The sequence below is a fragment of the Silurus meridionalis genome, chromosome 2 (assembly GCF_014805685.1).
Source record: "Silurus meridionalis isolate SWU-2019-XX chromosome 2, ASM1480568v1, whole genome shotgun sequence".
Classification (NCBI taxonomy): Eukaryota; Metazoa; Chordata; class Actinopteri; order Siluriformes; family Siluridae; genus Silurus; species Silurus meridionalis.
Window position 1 is genome coordinate 20,627,544 of NC_060885.1, and position 14,942 is coordinate 20,642,485.

General features: G+C 37.1%; 2 protein-coding genes and 1 long non-coding RNA gene across 3 annotated transcripts; 2 read left to right on the forward strand and 1 right to left on the reverse strand.

Moving 5' to 3' along the window:
* The first annotated feature begins 1,425 nt into the window (after positions 1–1,425).
* On the forward strand, positions 1,426–6,006 carry LOC124403662. Its single transcript, XR_006928923.1, has 3 exons — positions 1,426–1,552; positions 2,630–2,719; positions 5,628–6,006. It is a non-coding gene; the product is annotated as an uncharacterized LOC124403662 (long non-coding RNA).
* Positions 6,007–6,041: 35 nt separating this feature from the next.
* LOC124395102 lies at positions 6,042–8,554 on the forward strand. The gene is made up of 4 exons (XM_046863711.1): positions 6,042–6,674; positions 6,822–6,977; positions 7,632–7,724; positions 7,982–8,554. The coding sequence occupies exons 1-4, from the start codon at positions 6,567–6,569 to the stop codon at positions 8,294–8,296; spliced, it is 672 nt and encodes a 223-aa protein (XP_046719667.1). The 5' UTR covers positions 6,042–6,566; the 3' UTR covers positions 8,297–8,554.
* Positions 8,555–8,585: 31 nt separating this feature from the next.
* LOC124395111 (G-protein coupled receptor 151 protein) lies at positions 8,586–13,783 on the reverse strand. The gene has a single exon (XM_046863722.1). The coding sequence runs from the start codon at positions 10,731–10,733 to the stop codon at positions 9,621–9,623; it is 1,113 nt and encodes a 370-aa protein (XP_046719678.1). The 5' UTR covers positions 10,734–13,783; the 3' UTR covers positions 8,586–9,620.
* Positions 13,784–14,942: the final 1,159 nt, after the last annotated feature.

The following is a 14,942-nucleotide window of genomic DNA, read 5'->3' on the forward strand; positions in this document are numbered from 1 at the left end:
CGTGGACCGGCACCAGTCCGTGTCAATTGGTACCAGGCCGTACAGAAAGAATACATAACTTACATTATTTCCGTTTTACTTTTTATCTGATTGTAAACGATGTTTTATTTTGGAAAATTACTGGATTCTCTCCGCCACATCTGTCTATGACCCACTCTTGATGCTCGCCTCTGTCACACGTCTTTCCTACATCTGCTACATTCTTGGAGGTTCTGCTCCAGCCGGTAACATAATACATTACCGCTAAATTAAAAGCCGCAAGCTAGCAAAATTAACAAAAAACACAATGAATTCATGTTTATTATTATATTTAGAAAATACCCTTTTTTTGTCGGTCGTATTGATTTATTTTGTTGTATTTATTCGCTACACCTTAAAGGCCGGTCCATAAAAAAATATTGTCCGAAATTAATCCGGTCCATGGCGCAAAAGAGGTTGGGGACCACTGGTTTAGAGATTGTATTGGTATTGATTAAAAGACAGAAAGTGGAGAGCTGAAGATGTTGAGATTTTTGTTGGGAGTAAAGAGGATGGACAGGATTAGAAACTAGTTTATTAGAAGGACAGCGCATCTAGGACGAGGTGACCGAGACAAGATTGAGATGGTTTGGACATGTGCATGGGGGACATGAGGTATATCAGTAGGAGAATGCTGAGAATGAAGCCACGATAAAGGAGTAAAAGAGGAAGACCATGGTGGAGGTTTATGGATGTGGTGAGGGAAGACATGCAGGTGGTTTGAAAGAGGAAGATGTATAGGACAGGGTAGTGTCGAGACGGATGATCCGCTGTGGCGACCCCTAACGGGCGCAGGCGAAAGAAGAAGAAGCAGATGGAGGAGGAAGAAGAAGAAGAAGGAGCAGAAGGAGACTCTTTAACTCCTGCATGAGGAAGATTATAGAAAAGAATGACCAGTGATCATCAGCCATTACTCATCTGAAAGCATACAGTATTTTTGTTTTTAGCAAAATCAAATATTATTTTTGCTTATTAATCCTTATGTCTACTTTGTGTTAATGTTTATCATTTATTAACGCATTAATAATTAATCAATTATCATAAAATATTAATTTGAGCTGGAAATATTTTCTCATTTTATAAAAAAAAAAAAACAATATTAATTAATTAATTAATTAATTAATTAATTAATTAATTAATTAATTAATTAATTAATAGGCTTTAAGGACATCTCTGTCTTTATCATGATGAAGAAGATGCCAAAACTGTGGAAACTGTAGCAAAATAGTGCAAAGCAAAACTTTACTTATATGTTCATTCACTCAAAAAAATGAATTCTGCTGCATGTTAAATTTACTTAAATGTAACATACATTCCGTACAATATAATTTTATGTTTACTAAATGAACGCAAATAAATCATGTAGGATTTTCTATAAGGTCAACTACTTAGATTTTAATAGATTTACTTATGTCAAAATAACGTAACACAATCAAACTCTCACGCGCTTCCGGGAACTTCACCGCCGATATCGCGAGATTTAAGCAACGCCTGGCTTCGGGATTTCACCTGTTTTTCGCGCTCTTGTGAAAAGGTAAGAGCAAATCTTGTTATACACTTTTAAAATTAATTAAAATGTAAACTAAATAACTTTTAACTAAACGTGTTAGTCTTTTTTGTTGATAATACACCAATTACAACAACAGAACAACAATTTTTCGTTGTCAATCGACAAGATGTAACGTTCATTCAGGTTAAGAGAAAGCGAGCTAATTACTGTACAGTTCACGATTAGCATGGTGGACTTTACTGCAGGTAATGGCATGAGCAGTTCAATTTTATAACACAATGCGTTTACTCATTAAACAAATACACAAATTTAAATAACCATCTCTGTTTAATTTCCACATATTTGTTTAAATGAGGCTGTCCGTTGTTTTGCCAATAACAGGGCAGTAGTCAGATTAGCATTAACTGTCGCTTGTCTAAACTACACGTGTGGTATAAGTGAATCTTTCACACATAACTCAACAGGAGAGGAGAGACCTTGCACAAGTGATTCTGCTTGTTAAGAAAGAAAGAACTAATAAAATGGAACGATTTTCAACAGAACGAATAACACAGTATTAAAAGTTCACCAGCAGTAAAGCCAAAGTATGATAGCCATAATGATTTACATGATAAAAATAAGGGAAGGGGGGAAATAAAGTTTTACAGGAATTGATATAAGTAAACATACAGAAAGATTATAATTTTGGTAAAAGAAACACCACACAGAGGCTGAACTATATACAAAAATCTAATAATTTAAGGAGAAATAAATTAGCTATAATTAGAATAGTCACCAAATACCTTGTCAATTTGTTAGTGCATACTAGTTGTGTTGGTTATGTTAGTGTAGTACTGGGCTGTGCATTAGTGCAGTTGAGTTGGTACATTGTAAATAAACACCAGATGAGATCAAGTTCAGTACCATCAGAGGTCATGTCTAACAGCTGGTAGGAGTGTGTAAACTTCCATATAAAAATTATATTGGTTGTATAAATGCAACAATAAAAGAAAAATATAATAATAATGTATTATTACTAATAATATTTATAATAGTAATGTTGATAATAATAATAATAATTTTAATCACTGATATTAATTCACCTGTCTTTGTTTATCACAGCAATTACTGCCATAGTGTTCTGATCGTCTGTCCAGCTGCAAGTGTGCCTTCACCCTGCACTCTGAAGTCCATCTGCATCAGTCATTACAGGTTATAGGCATCATTTACTAAATTTAGATTTATAATTGAAATGTTTCTTTTTATTTGATTTTTGACTGTACTAATGTCTGTATAAGAGATTTAAGTAGGGGGACAGGAGGAAGAAATATTCATCAGGATCAGGATGTGGAAGTGTAAGGCATGTAGTGTAACTTTATCTAGTAGATATGAGCTACTTAAACATATTAGATTAGAGCACTGTCACCGCAACGCTACCCTTGCCTACACACAAATTGTCTGTGTTCCTTTAGGACGTGGAATGCTTTGCACATTCATTTGAGTAGAGTCCATCCCAAAAACTCTCAGGAGTTACTGGAACTGTCAACATTGAGTTGCCATTTGTGTGCTTGTTGTGATCTTCATACAGAGAGAGATTATTTTATTCACATTGGCAGTCATCTAAAGAATAATGAAACTATTACATGTATGTTTAGGGGTTGCTTTTTTCAAACAAACATATATGGAACATTTCACTCTCACAAAAACAGAAAACACAACCCACATACATTAGAAGATTTCAAGCCAGGAGTAGTTACAACCACTCAAGTTTCACAAGACTTACCTGATGATCTGGAGGATTTAAATGATCAAGATGACAATGTTGTTGAATCAGATAGTGGGTGTTCAAGTATTGATTTGAATGGACCTATACACTTGTCTAAAAAAATTGAGCAAAATTTTGCTGCAGCATTGCTCAAGTTAGAGCATTTTGCACATGTGCCTGGCACAAAAATTGATGATTTTTTAGATGAGCTGCACTACTTATTAAGTTCTGCTACACTGCCCCTCTCAATTGACATTCTTGAAGACCTCTTTCAGAAACATAGTAAGACATCAGATAAGTCCATAATAAAAGAGGTAGCCAAAGCTCTCATTGCATCTAACCCCTTGGTGAAAGCCATTGGGAAGGGTGGCCCGCTTAGCACATGTCATCTCCATAAACAGTATTACAAAGAAAGCTTCAAAGTGGTTGAACCCATTGAATACATTCTTGATTCCAAAGAAAAAAGAAGCTTTCAGTATGTGCCTATTCTACAATCTTTGCAGCAGCTCTTTGATAGGAGAGATGTTGTAGACAAAGTAGTTGAAAACCATAAAGCACAACAGATTAAAAGGGCAACTGGTGAGCAGCATATTTACAGATCATTTCATGATGGGTCACACTTTCAGGAAAACAGTTTTCTGTCAGGTAATGAGCTGAGAATTTTGTTAAGCTTATACATAGATGATTTTGAGGTTTGCAATCCTCTGGGAACTTCTCAAAAACATAAGCTTTGTGGTATCTACTGGACTTTAAGTAATTTACCTCTTGGTTCACATTCATCACTGAACTCCATTTACTTGGCAGTCTTATGCAAAACCATTGATATGAACAAGTATGGTTATGACAGGATTTTATGTCCACTTCTCCAAGATGTTAAAACTCTGGAACAAGATGGGATTTTTGTTCCATCACTTGGAAAAAGTCTTAAAGGCACAATTCAGGTTGTTGTGGCAGATAACTTGAGTGCTCACAGCATAGCTGGTTTTAATGAGAATTTTTCTGGTGTGTATATGTGCAGATTCTGTACAGGAACAAAACGGACATTCAAACCAAGGAGGTTAAGTCAGGCTTATTTAGACTCAGGACAAAAGAACTTCATGAATCTCATGTTCAGTTGGCTAAGACAAATGGTTCAAGCTGTTTTGGGGTAAAAAATTATTGTGTTATCAGTAAAATGCTTACCCACTTCAGCGTTCAGACAGGTTATCCTCCAGATATCATGCATGATGTTTTTGAGGGCATAGTGCCAGTAGAGATCGCACGTTGTTTGACATTGCTGATATCTAAGGAATATTTTGATCTTGAAATCCTTAACAGATTTATCATGCATTTCCCTTACAAGTGGGGAGACAAGACGAACAAGCCCCATGTAATCCCACGCACATTTTCAACAAGAAAAACAATAGGTGGGAATGCCCATGAAAACTGGGCCCTTCTTAGACTGCTCCCATTTGTAATTGGGCATTTGGTGCCTGATGGTGAAATAGCATGGCAGGTATTGTTAGATTTAAAAGACATTGTGGAGCTTGTGGTTGCTCCAGCACACACAGATGAGTCAATTGCCTATCTTGAGTGCAAAATTTCAGAGCACAGACATAAATATCAAGAACTATTTCCTGATGTGACACTGCTACCAAAGCATCATTTTTTGGAGCACTATCCTCAACTGATTAAGATGTTTGGTCCCCTTGTGGGACATTGGACAATGCGTTTTGAGGCAAAGCACAGTTTTTTTAAGCAGGTTATTCGACACACCAACTGCTTTAAAAATGTGCCTCTTTCACTGCCAGTAAGCATCAGCTAATGATGTCCTATCACCTGTGTTCATCCAGCTATAAAAAACCTGGTCTTGAGATCACAAGTGTCTCACTAGTTCCTGTGGATGTTTTGAAACAAGAAATGGCTCAGACTATTGAACAGAAATTTCCTGGTACAACTAACGTTCACCTTACTAAATGTGTATCAAGCCAAGGTGTAAGCTTCAAAAACGGCATGATTGTGGTTTATGGGTCTACAAGTGGACTTCCTGATTTTGGAGAGATTCTTCAGATTTGTATTGTAAAAGAAAGACTGTGTTTCATGGTAAGAATTCTGTCGGGGTGGTACAGGGAGCACTTCAGAGCCTTTGAGCTAAGTCCATCTCCAGCAAGAGAAACTGTTTTCATTGAGCATGATGAACTGGCAGATGCATACCCTTTGGCAGACTATTTTGTTGGTCCAGTCAGAATGGTGACATTAAAAAGATACATAATCATATAAAGTGTAGCAGTCTTCAGGTTAAATTTTAAATGTTAAATGTTATTGAACTCCCAGTGCTTTATGTACTCTTAACATGTACTCTTTACACATTTACAGTTGTGAAATGGCTGTTCCTGCCACAGTGATTCTCAGAATTATTCTGGGCGAAAATGATTCGCAGAGATTGATCCTTAAAGACGGGTTACCAGAATCTGTCAGTGAACTCATACAGCATATAAAGAGGCAATGTGGAGTAGAAGGGGACATCAGACTCCAGTTCATGGATGCAGATTTTAATAATGAGTTTACCAACCTGACCTCAATGTCTGATGTTAAGGACAAAAGCACTATCAAAGTCATCTTTAATACAGTAGCCTCACACCATCCTGCCCTGCCTGGTGACTCTGCCCCCCAGCCCTATTCTACTGTTGCCTCCGCTCACTCTTTAGATGACTCTGTGTCCCTTTCATCTTGTACCTCATTTGATACAGACATATTGTCTTCTCCGAGTCGATCTCCTCAAGATTCTCTGCATGGCCGTTGGTCTTCAAGGTGCCCAGGTTCTCTTATGATGCTGAAGTACAGCTGGAAAGGGCCAATGCTGCATTTAAAGAAAATGGAACTTTATTGAGTCCTGATACTAAACTTAAGTCTGCCATTCTTGATGGCTTAATTGAAACAATTATTCAGTACAAAGTCTACCTCTCTGATGCAGAGTTTAAGGATGTAGCTGCAGCTCTTGTGTCATCCCATCCTTGTTTGAAAGAGCCTGGTTCAGCCACTGGATATGACGGCTGGAAGACAAGCCTGAAGTATAAACTCGGTAACTACCGAACAAAGCTGAGACGTCTTGGATGCCCAGAAGTATCAGTAAATGCTCTTGTAAACAAACCGAATGATAGATGCAGTCCTGCTTATGGTGTAAAAAAGCCCAAAAAAGCAGAAGTCAATTACTGCCCTGCTTATCCATCTGGTGAAACAAAGGAGACTCAAGAACTTCTAAGAGTAGCTCTTCTTTCAGAAGTGGAAAAAAGAAACAATGAAAATAAGGTGGCAATGTTAATGGAGAGGTCGTTTGCTCACAGAAGGCAAGAAGTGGTTCGAGATGCACCCATGATAGCAGATTTCAAAACAAGATGGCCAGCACTCTTCAGTGTGCGTGAGGTAAGTGAAACAACATACTACTTTTTGTTAGAGGATTTAGAATACAATGAAAAGACCCATGAACGGATGATTTGCTGATGGTCACACTTCAGCAGTTGTAATTGTGCAATCACTTAATGGGTTATGTATTAACATTTTTATTCATAGGTGTGTGCAGAATTCAAAAGGATTACTACAGTCCATTTGCAGTCTAAGTTTTTCTCCCAGCTGGATGTTCACTCTGCAAATCTAATCAAGGCATATAGTAAGAAGGGTGGATTTATAGGAAGGAGACTCAAGAGCATCATGACACCTATGACCCAGGTATTGAGTTTTAAAAATAAGACACATGCTCACAGAAATGTCTTTTTTGCTTTGATTAGGGAGATGATTTGATGACATTCTTACTTACTGACATTGCTCTATATGGTATTAGGAGAAAAGCCACACATCATGTGTGAGTTGCCATGATCAAAGTTTAGAAGCAGCTCTAAATGTGACCTTCACAAAATCTCTTGATTTAGAGATAAACTACACATGCTGTCTGTGTCTCAAGTCAAGTCATACTTGTACAAGCCAGCTTGTGCTATTAAGTCTTAACATCTAGCACAAGCCGGATCTTTGTTTCATATACTAGTGTAAAAGATATTGAATCTTAGGTCTTGTGGACTCTCTAAATCTATTAAACATATTTGGGTTCATTTAATTGTTGTCCAAAACATTTAAGAAGAAATAATGAATGAGAATATTTTAAAAGGGGGTCCAAAAAACTTTTCAAAAAAACTTTTTACAAAACATGTATGTCTAAACATATTGTGAAATCTTAATTTAATTTTTATGGGGAAGAAGCAAGCGGCATGGTTTTTTTTCCAGAAATTATTTCCTTGATAGGCCATATTTCTTCATGTTATATTATAACTAGTTATATAATTTCATTTTGCACTTATTTACAATTTACAATTATTTTCTAATTTGCAGAACAATAGCATTGATATTGGACGTGAATGCATCCTAAAGGGACTTTGTGTGTACTTAAATGAAGATCCGGAGAAGCTGGTGAAGGAATACATGGTATGTTGTTATACCTTTAGCTTCAGTAAGGGAATAGTCTCTGTGATAATTCAAGGGTGTTCCTTGTGGTTCACATCAGTTTTAAATATGTATAAGAGAGGCATTTCAAAGATCTGGTTATATTTTGTGATAATTTAACTGTTAGCTGTTGTACATTAATATGTTTATAACATGTTATGAAAAGGGATTTAATTAAGGGATGAGGTGGGATGTAATTAACATCGGGGTTTAAAAGAACTGATTTTTTTTTTTTATAGGCAGATGATGTAAGCAGAGACACAGCCATGAAAGAGACCGTCTTTGGCATCTATGTTGTTCGACATGAAGGTGATGAGCTTACTGATCCCCCAGAGGATGTGGGTGTCATTCTAGAGGGGGTGACTGTACTCTGTGAACTGGGGAATGTACCTTTTGCATTGGCCATATTGCTTGCCTTAGTATATTCTTTAAATCTATGCTACCCTCCAGAACATAAATATACGTTTGAAGCTTTGCAAAAAATAATCTTGGAGCTGAATGGGAACAGGCTTTCTGCAAAAATACAGGCTCTTAAAACAATTCTGTTGCGTTGAAGATTGTCCACTTCAAGTAAAGTGAATATTATTAAATCATTCCTTTGTTAAAGGTTTAAGTTCACTGACATTTCATGGGACAGGTCTAATTATTTGAGGTGGGGTGCTATAAAACATTTGAAAAGTTAAATGTACCAGGTAACTTTTTTTTACATGCATTATTTCTTTTTTCAGATTTTATCATTTTATAGTGGTTTGCTTTAAAACAATTTTAAGTTTAAAAATACCAAGTATTATAGTTCATCCATATAGTAATAAAAATAAAAGTTTTTTTATTTCTTTTTTTAATGTACTATGTTTCATGTTTTAAAAAAATTTGTAATGTAAAAATGTTACAAAACCAACAACTTTGTGCAAAGAATGGTGTGCACTTATGTGACTCATTGCCCTTTGTTAATTAAACTTGATGACCAGTGGATTTGTGTTCATATTTCTACACTTAACACCAAGTAGACTTTGTGCGTAAAGCTTTTAATGTAAATTCAAATGTAATACTTTACTTAGAATGTACTTAAATCAATCATGGAAAGTATTTCCATGTGATTCAATGGCTCTCTTTCAGCATTACCTAATTTTGTTTGGCCAACTTGTTTAACTCTAGTTTTAATTGCTTAATACAATTGAGTTAGATCATCACAAATAAATTAAGTATAACTAAACATGAAAATAAAAGTTGAATCAACACCAATAAATTGTGTTAACCCAGCTAAAGCAAATAAAGTTGGAAGGAAACTTTGCAAATAAGTATAATGGAGACTAAAAAATTAAGTTGAACCAACTTAAGTATTACAAGTTGGCTGAAAATGATGGCTTTGTGTTTAAAATAAAAAATGTAATCATGTGGAAATACTTTCCATGATTTTTTTAAGTTAATCCAAAGTCTATTTTTTTTTGAGTGTTTATCTGTGAAGAAACATATATCACTCTTAATAATAATAATAATAATAATAATAATAATAAAACAAAAATCGTAGTTTGTTACAGAATATGGCAAACAATACATGTAATACTGGAATGTTTATATTGTCTATCAGTTCACTGACAATCACAAAGATATAAAACACTACACACATAAACCCTCATCAAATTTGACACATGAGCAAACATCACCATAATACTTCAGCACCATTTGTTTTAAATGCATGCATTTAAGTATAACAGACAGAATATTTAATCATTTACACTTAATTTATTTACACATTTATTCTTGTATTTTTTAAATTATTCTAATATATAGGTGTGTACAGTATAAAGACTGTATATAAGTAGAGAGTTAATACCTTTTTATATTATTGCTATTTATATTTTTATTCTTGAATGCTTGTCAGAGTTCAACGTGGCAGTGCCCCATTCCTTCCCAGGGAAACGGGTTGGTGTTGTCTGAAACTACTGTGTTCCTCCGGCTGGTCCAAAAATGCTCAAGGTCAGGCAGAGGTCTCCCAAGTGCGTCAGTGTGTATCATCGCCATGCCATCGTCCAGCGCACAGGCCGCCTTGGAGCTCCGCTCCCTTTTCCCTTCCCTCGATGCTCTCCGACACATCAGCCAGGTCAGGTTTTCCCTGAGAGGGCTAAGCATGTTGAGGAGGATGGCAGGAGTCGATGCGCTTGTCAGGTACGTGCACACCTGGCCGAGGACCACCAGCGCGGCCAGGTGCTCGCAGGTCTCACGGGGACGGTGGTGCAGCCACAGCCACACTGTCCACTCGGGAAGCAGCAGAACCGCGTTCGCCGCAGTGACACTCAGGAGCGCCAGGCGGCTCTCAGTCCTGCGCGCCGCACGCGCCCCGTCGCCGGGTTTCATTCGGAAAATGGCACACACGTGGCACGCTGCGGAGAAGATGATCGGGAACGCATAGACCACCAAAACGTACATTTTACTGTAAACAGGCATGAAGTCAGAGGGGTGTCTCGGTAATTCGGTGACACACACACTGAAGTTCCCCTTCACTTGCAACTTTGAAAAAACGATCTCGACGACTGGAAGCGTCAACCCAAGAACCCATATAGATCCAGAAGCAATGAGAACTCTGTTCAGCTTGAGCTGAGGTTTACAGTCAAACTCATATCGAGCTCGGCTCATGACTGCCAGTGTGAGACATTTTGTTGCCAAACAGCCGTGCTGGAACCACTCTGCTGTCCGGCACGCGAAATGTCCAAGTGTCCATGTCCGACTGTGATAAGTGACCGCACGGGTCGAGCTGCACACTGCGAGGATCAGCAAGTCTGCTCCGCTGAGATTAACAAGCATTACAACAATCCCAGAAACACATTTTTTAACCATTACACTGCGTATCAGTACGACCAGGATCAAAACATTTCCCACGATTCCTACCACGCAGATCGATATCAAAACGGCAGGTAAGATGATCACTGTGTCTTCACCGGACAGCTGCTGGATCCCTCCATCAAACCCCACCATACACGCCGAGGGATCCATGCGCGCCTGGATACACTGCAACTATTATTCAGCGTCTCTTCTTTCTTACTGATGTTTTCTAGATGAAACAAATCTGTAGTCTGAAAGTGTCATATTGGTCTGGAACTCTTCTGAACACTTCTCTGCTGCTGCTGTTGTTGTTTTGTTTTGTTGAATTATTATAAGATGCTCCACTTACTGTCTCTAAATGCACAGGCTGCAAATGCACAGAAATGCGCACTGTTGCTGCAGGCACTATTAGACAAAGTGGCAAAATGGCTGTCCAATTTATTTCAGCCTACTGCTTCAATCCATCTAAAAATGGACTGAAGGGTTTGTGATTTCTGTCCACAATTCCCCATCTGTTTTATTTTGACATCACATCAGGCTTATAAATGTTTCTTTAAAAAAAGATTCCTACTAAAGTGCATGATTGTCTTTATACACATAAAGTCTTAGGCACCCTTGCAGTTCTCTCAGAAAATTGTTCCAATTGCAAATATTTAGGTATTCACGTGCTTATTGTTTTTGGTTTTGCACTGCGACAACACAAAAACAAAAAAAACTTAACCAAGAAGAAAAGTCAAACTGGACAAAATTTGTGAAAATTGTAAGAAATAATTGCTTTTCAAGCATGTGATGCTTCTGTAATTTGTATTTAGACACACCTGTGGCAATATAAGTGTGAGCAATATAGTAATCACACCTGCAACCAGTTAAAATGGAGAAAAGTTGACTCAACCTTTGTATTGTGTGTCACACTGAGCATGGAGAAAAGAAAGACGTTTAATTGTTGTCTGTAGATTTGAGAGAAACAAAATTGTGGAAAAACATGGACAATCTCAAGGCTTCACTGTGCGCTATGTTACAGCCTATGGCAGTGTAGCTAATCTCCCTGAACATTTATAAGAAAAATATATGAGGAATTACAACAAAGGATTGTTCGTATGATGGATAAAGACCCATGAATAACTTCCAAACAAATTCAAGCTGATCTGCAGACACAGGGTACAACACTGTCAGCTCGTACCATCTGAATAAAAAGGGACGCTATGGTTGGAGAACCAGGAGGACACCACTACTGACACAAAGGCATACTCATCTGTGGACAGATGAGACAAAAGTTAAGCTTTTTGATAAAGGACATAACACTGTTTACAGAAAAATAAATTCAACAGCCCCTACAGTCAAACATGGTGGAGATTCAAAGATGTTTTGGGGTTGCTTTGCTGCTTCTTGCACTGGATGCCTTGACTGTGTGAATGGTATCATGAAATCTGTTGATTAACAACGAATTTTGGGGCACAACATAGTGGCGTAGTGTCAGAAAGGTCCACCAGAGGTCATGGGTCTTCCAGCAGGACAATGACCAAAATGCACTCAGAAATGGTAACAAACAAAGTGCTGAAGATTTCTGAAATGGCTAGCAGAGTCCAGATCGTATTCCCATAGAACATCTGTGAAGAGATCTCAGCAATTGGAAGAATGCATCCTTCAAATCTGAATGACTTGGAACAGTTTGGAAAAGAAGAGTGGTCCAAAATTCCAGTAAAGATGTATGAAACTCATTCATGGTTACAGGAAGTGATTGATTTTAGTGACTGAGGTTTTTTTCAAAGGTAGTGCTACCAAATATTAAGTTGAGGGTGCCAATACTTTTGTCCAGTGCATCTTTTTTGGGGTTCTGTGTGAAATTGTATCAGAATAAACTAAAGAATAAAAATAAAATAGTTTTATAAAAAATAAAAAAATAAAAAAAGTTTTTTAAGCCATGCTGTTGTATGTTTGGGACAGCCCAGTCTCACGGCATTTCGTGATATAGTCATGAAATGTAATCTATTGATTCGTGGTAATAGACACGAATTTTCCTCTTTTTTCATGTCACCGAGGACGACTTTCTATTTAGTGTACAATAGGAAGTATTTTTGGTGCCTCTGCCAAAGTATGCTTTCTGGATACCACAGATGCGGTATTGTTTTTTCGCATTGTTATTCATATTTTAATATTCAAGCGCACATTTCAGCAGAAGATTTTATCCCTGTTTTTATTGCTTTATATCCGGTAAGCAACTTGCTATTATAAACCATCGTTAGTGGTTCGTTCCAGACAAAATACAGTAAATATATTCTCCTGGTTCATTAAGGACACCGCGTTAATTAGCGACACACACATTTATTACAGTATAACCTATACCCCAACCCTAACCATATATTTTCTGCCATATTCTCTGATAAAAGTGGGGTAAAAGATTACCTTTGACATTTCTGTCAGCATTTCCCATGATCCTTTGCCTCCATTGCTATGGAGACGAAACCATTCTATGAACACGAATCATTAGATTAAAGTTTGTGACTGTATCACGAAATGCCGTGAGACTGTATTGTTTGGGATCATTGTAATGTTGCATGAACCAATTTCTACCAAGCTATAGCTAGCAGACAGATGGCCTCACATCTGACCCTAAAATACTATACAGAGGAGATCATGGTCAGCTTAATAACTGCAAGTTGCCCAGTTTCTGTGAATGCAAAAAAATCATCTGCGCTATTTGCAATCTCAGTTATTATTATTATTTCCATACTACCTATAAATCCTGGTTGCTCTACTGCAGATGATGGTGCAGCAGGTTTAGGTAGCTGAACAGGCATGTTATCTTCAAAATCAGGTTACCACTGGGTATATTTGGAAATTCTATTCACTGACATGAGCTGATAGTTCTAACACATTTCCCTTTAAGGGTGAATGTGTGTGTGTGTGTGTGTGTGTGTGTGTGTGGGTGGGTGCATGCGCTCCTTTTTATGATCTTTGTCATTTGATGTCTTCTGTTTCACTTATCTTGTATTACAGTGACAACTGAGTAAAATTAATTTGTATGTATACAGTATAAACCCAGTTTTCTTCTATTCCTTTGTTTGCAGCAAGCCAAGTTTAGAAGGTTTTGATAAACACCACAAGCTAAGCAGCACCAAACAGCACTATCCAACATAAATGGGTTTTGATTGTTATGGCTTCATAGTTGATTTTGTTGCGTGTGTTGTTTTTGGTGTTCCCTGTGATTTTTTCTTTTTTTAATTTACTGTCACAATTCATTAAACAGTGATTAGCTAAATCTCTAAACTACGCTTTCAGCAATGTCTAATCTGAACCTGGTATCTATAACAATTCATAACTTGCATAAAATGCATATTTTAATCTGAATATTTTTATATATGCACTATGTACACATGTATGTGTTTTTCTGCCCCCTTTCTCTCTTTGTTACATGGTGCCTGAGGCTTTGAATCTCTAGTCTCCTAATGCACAGAGTACAATCAAACATCTTAGCTTTTTTTCCCCCTACACAGAACCCTTGACCATTAGATTAATGGTCTTCTTGGGAAATCCGGGTCACTAATAATAAGAAATTGAATTTAACTTCAGGGTGTAAATCTCTCTTCATATCATATAAACTAAAACCTTTTAAGAGGTTCACGTGTCATTCAAAATCTTCTCAAAAGTCTTTTAATGCAAAGCACAAAAAGGCATGGTTAACAAAGGTAAAGCAAATTTGATTCGAGTAAAAAATTTAGAAACTCATGCCACAAGCTTATTTTGAATGAAGTAAGACACCCTTGACCTAACTTCTACTTGTGCTCATAGTAGAGTTTGAGCAAGAAATACAAAGTTATAGAAGTGTAAAGGGCTACAAGATGGTCCATGTGGTGAGGGCAGCACTTAGTCTGGGGCCCAGCTGGGCTTGTTTAGTTCCCAACTGTCAATAACTTAAAAATTGTAACAAATAAGAGGGATTTTGGCACTGGCTGGCAGGCGGTATTAGTGCCTGATTAAAGGAATAAATTTGTAATTTAAAAATGTAATAATTTATTAAACCATTAAGATTAGGCAAAAGTGTAGCATTTTACAAACTCTATTACATAGCCTGTATGTAAAATGTCAACATGCATGAAGAATGAAATTAAATCTTTAGATGTATGCAAGTAATTAAGGGGGAGAGGGGTGTTTACCAGGACTGCTTCAATAACACATGGTAGATTCGATAAGAAATTTTAAAAAAGTGATAGAACATAATTCTTCCTAAAGAAATATAGACTAACCTGTAGAGGTGGAGAGTGATATATAACACATCAGTCCAAAAGCTTCCATATGCATTCTAGACATGTTTGAGATGTGTGGTAACTGCATAGGGGATAACATGTGATTTGCTCATGCACTCAAAACCTTAACAGTGAG

What these genes read in the sequence shown, in the direction of transcription:
- LOC124395102 (XM_046863711.1), top strand. Translation starts at nt 6,567, where the DNA reads ATGTTAATGGAGAGGTCGTTTGCTCACAGAAGGCAAGAAGTGGTTCGA. An exon ending in TCATGACACCTATGACCCAG is followed by an intron (nt 6,978 to 7,631) that starts GTATTGAGTTTT and finishes TCTAATTTGCAG; the next exon opens with AACAATAGCATTGATATTGG. An exon ending in AGCTGGTGAAGGAATACATG is followed by an intron (nt 7,725 to 7,981) that starts GTATGTTGTTAT and finishes TTTTTTTTATAG; the next exon opens with GCAGATGATGTAAGCAGAGA.
- LOC124395111 (XM_046863722.1), bottom strand. Translation starts at nt 10,733, where the DNA reads ATGGATCCCTCGGCGTGTATGGTGGGGTTTGATGGAGGGATCCAGCAG.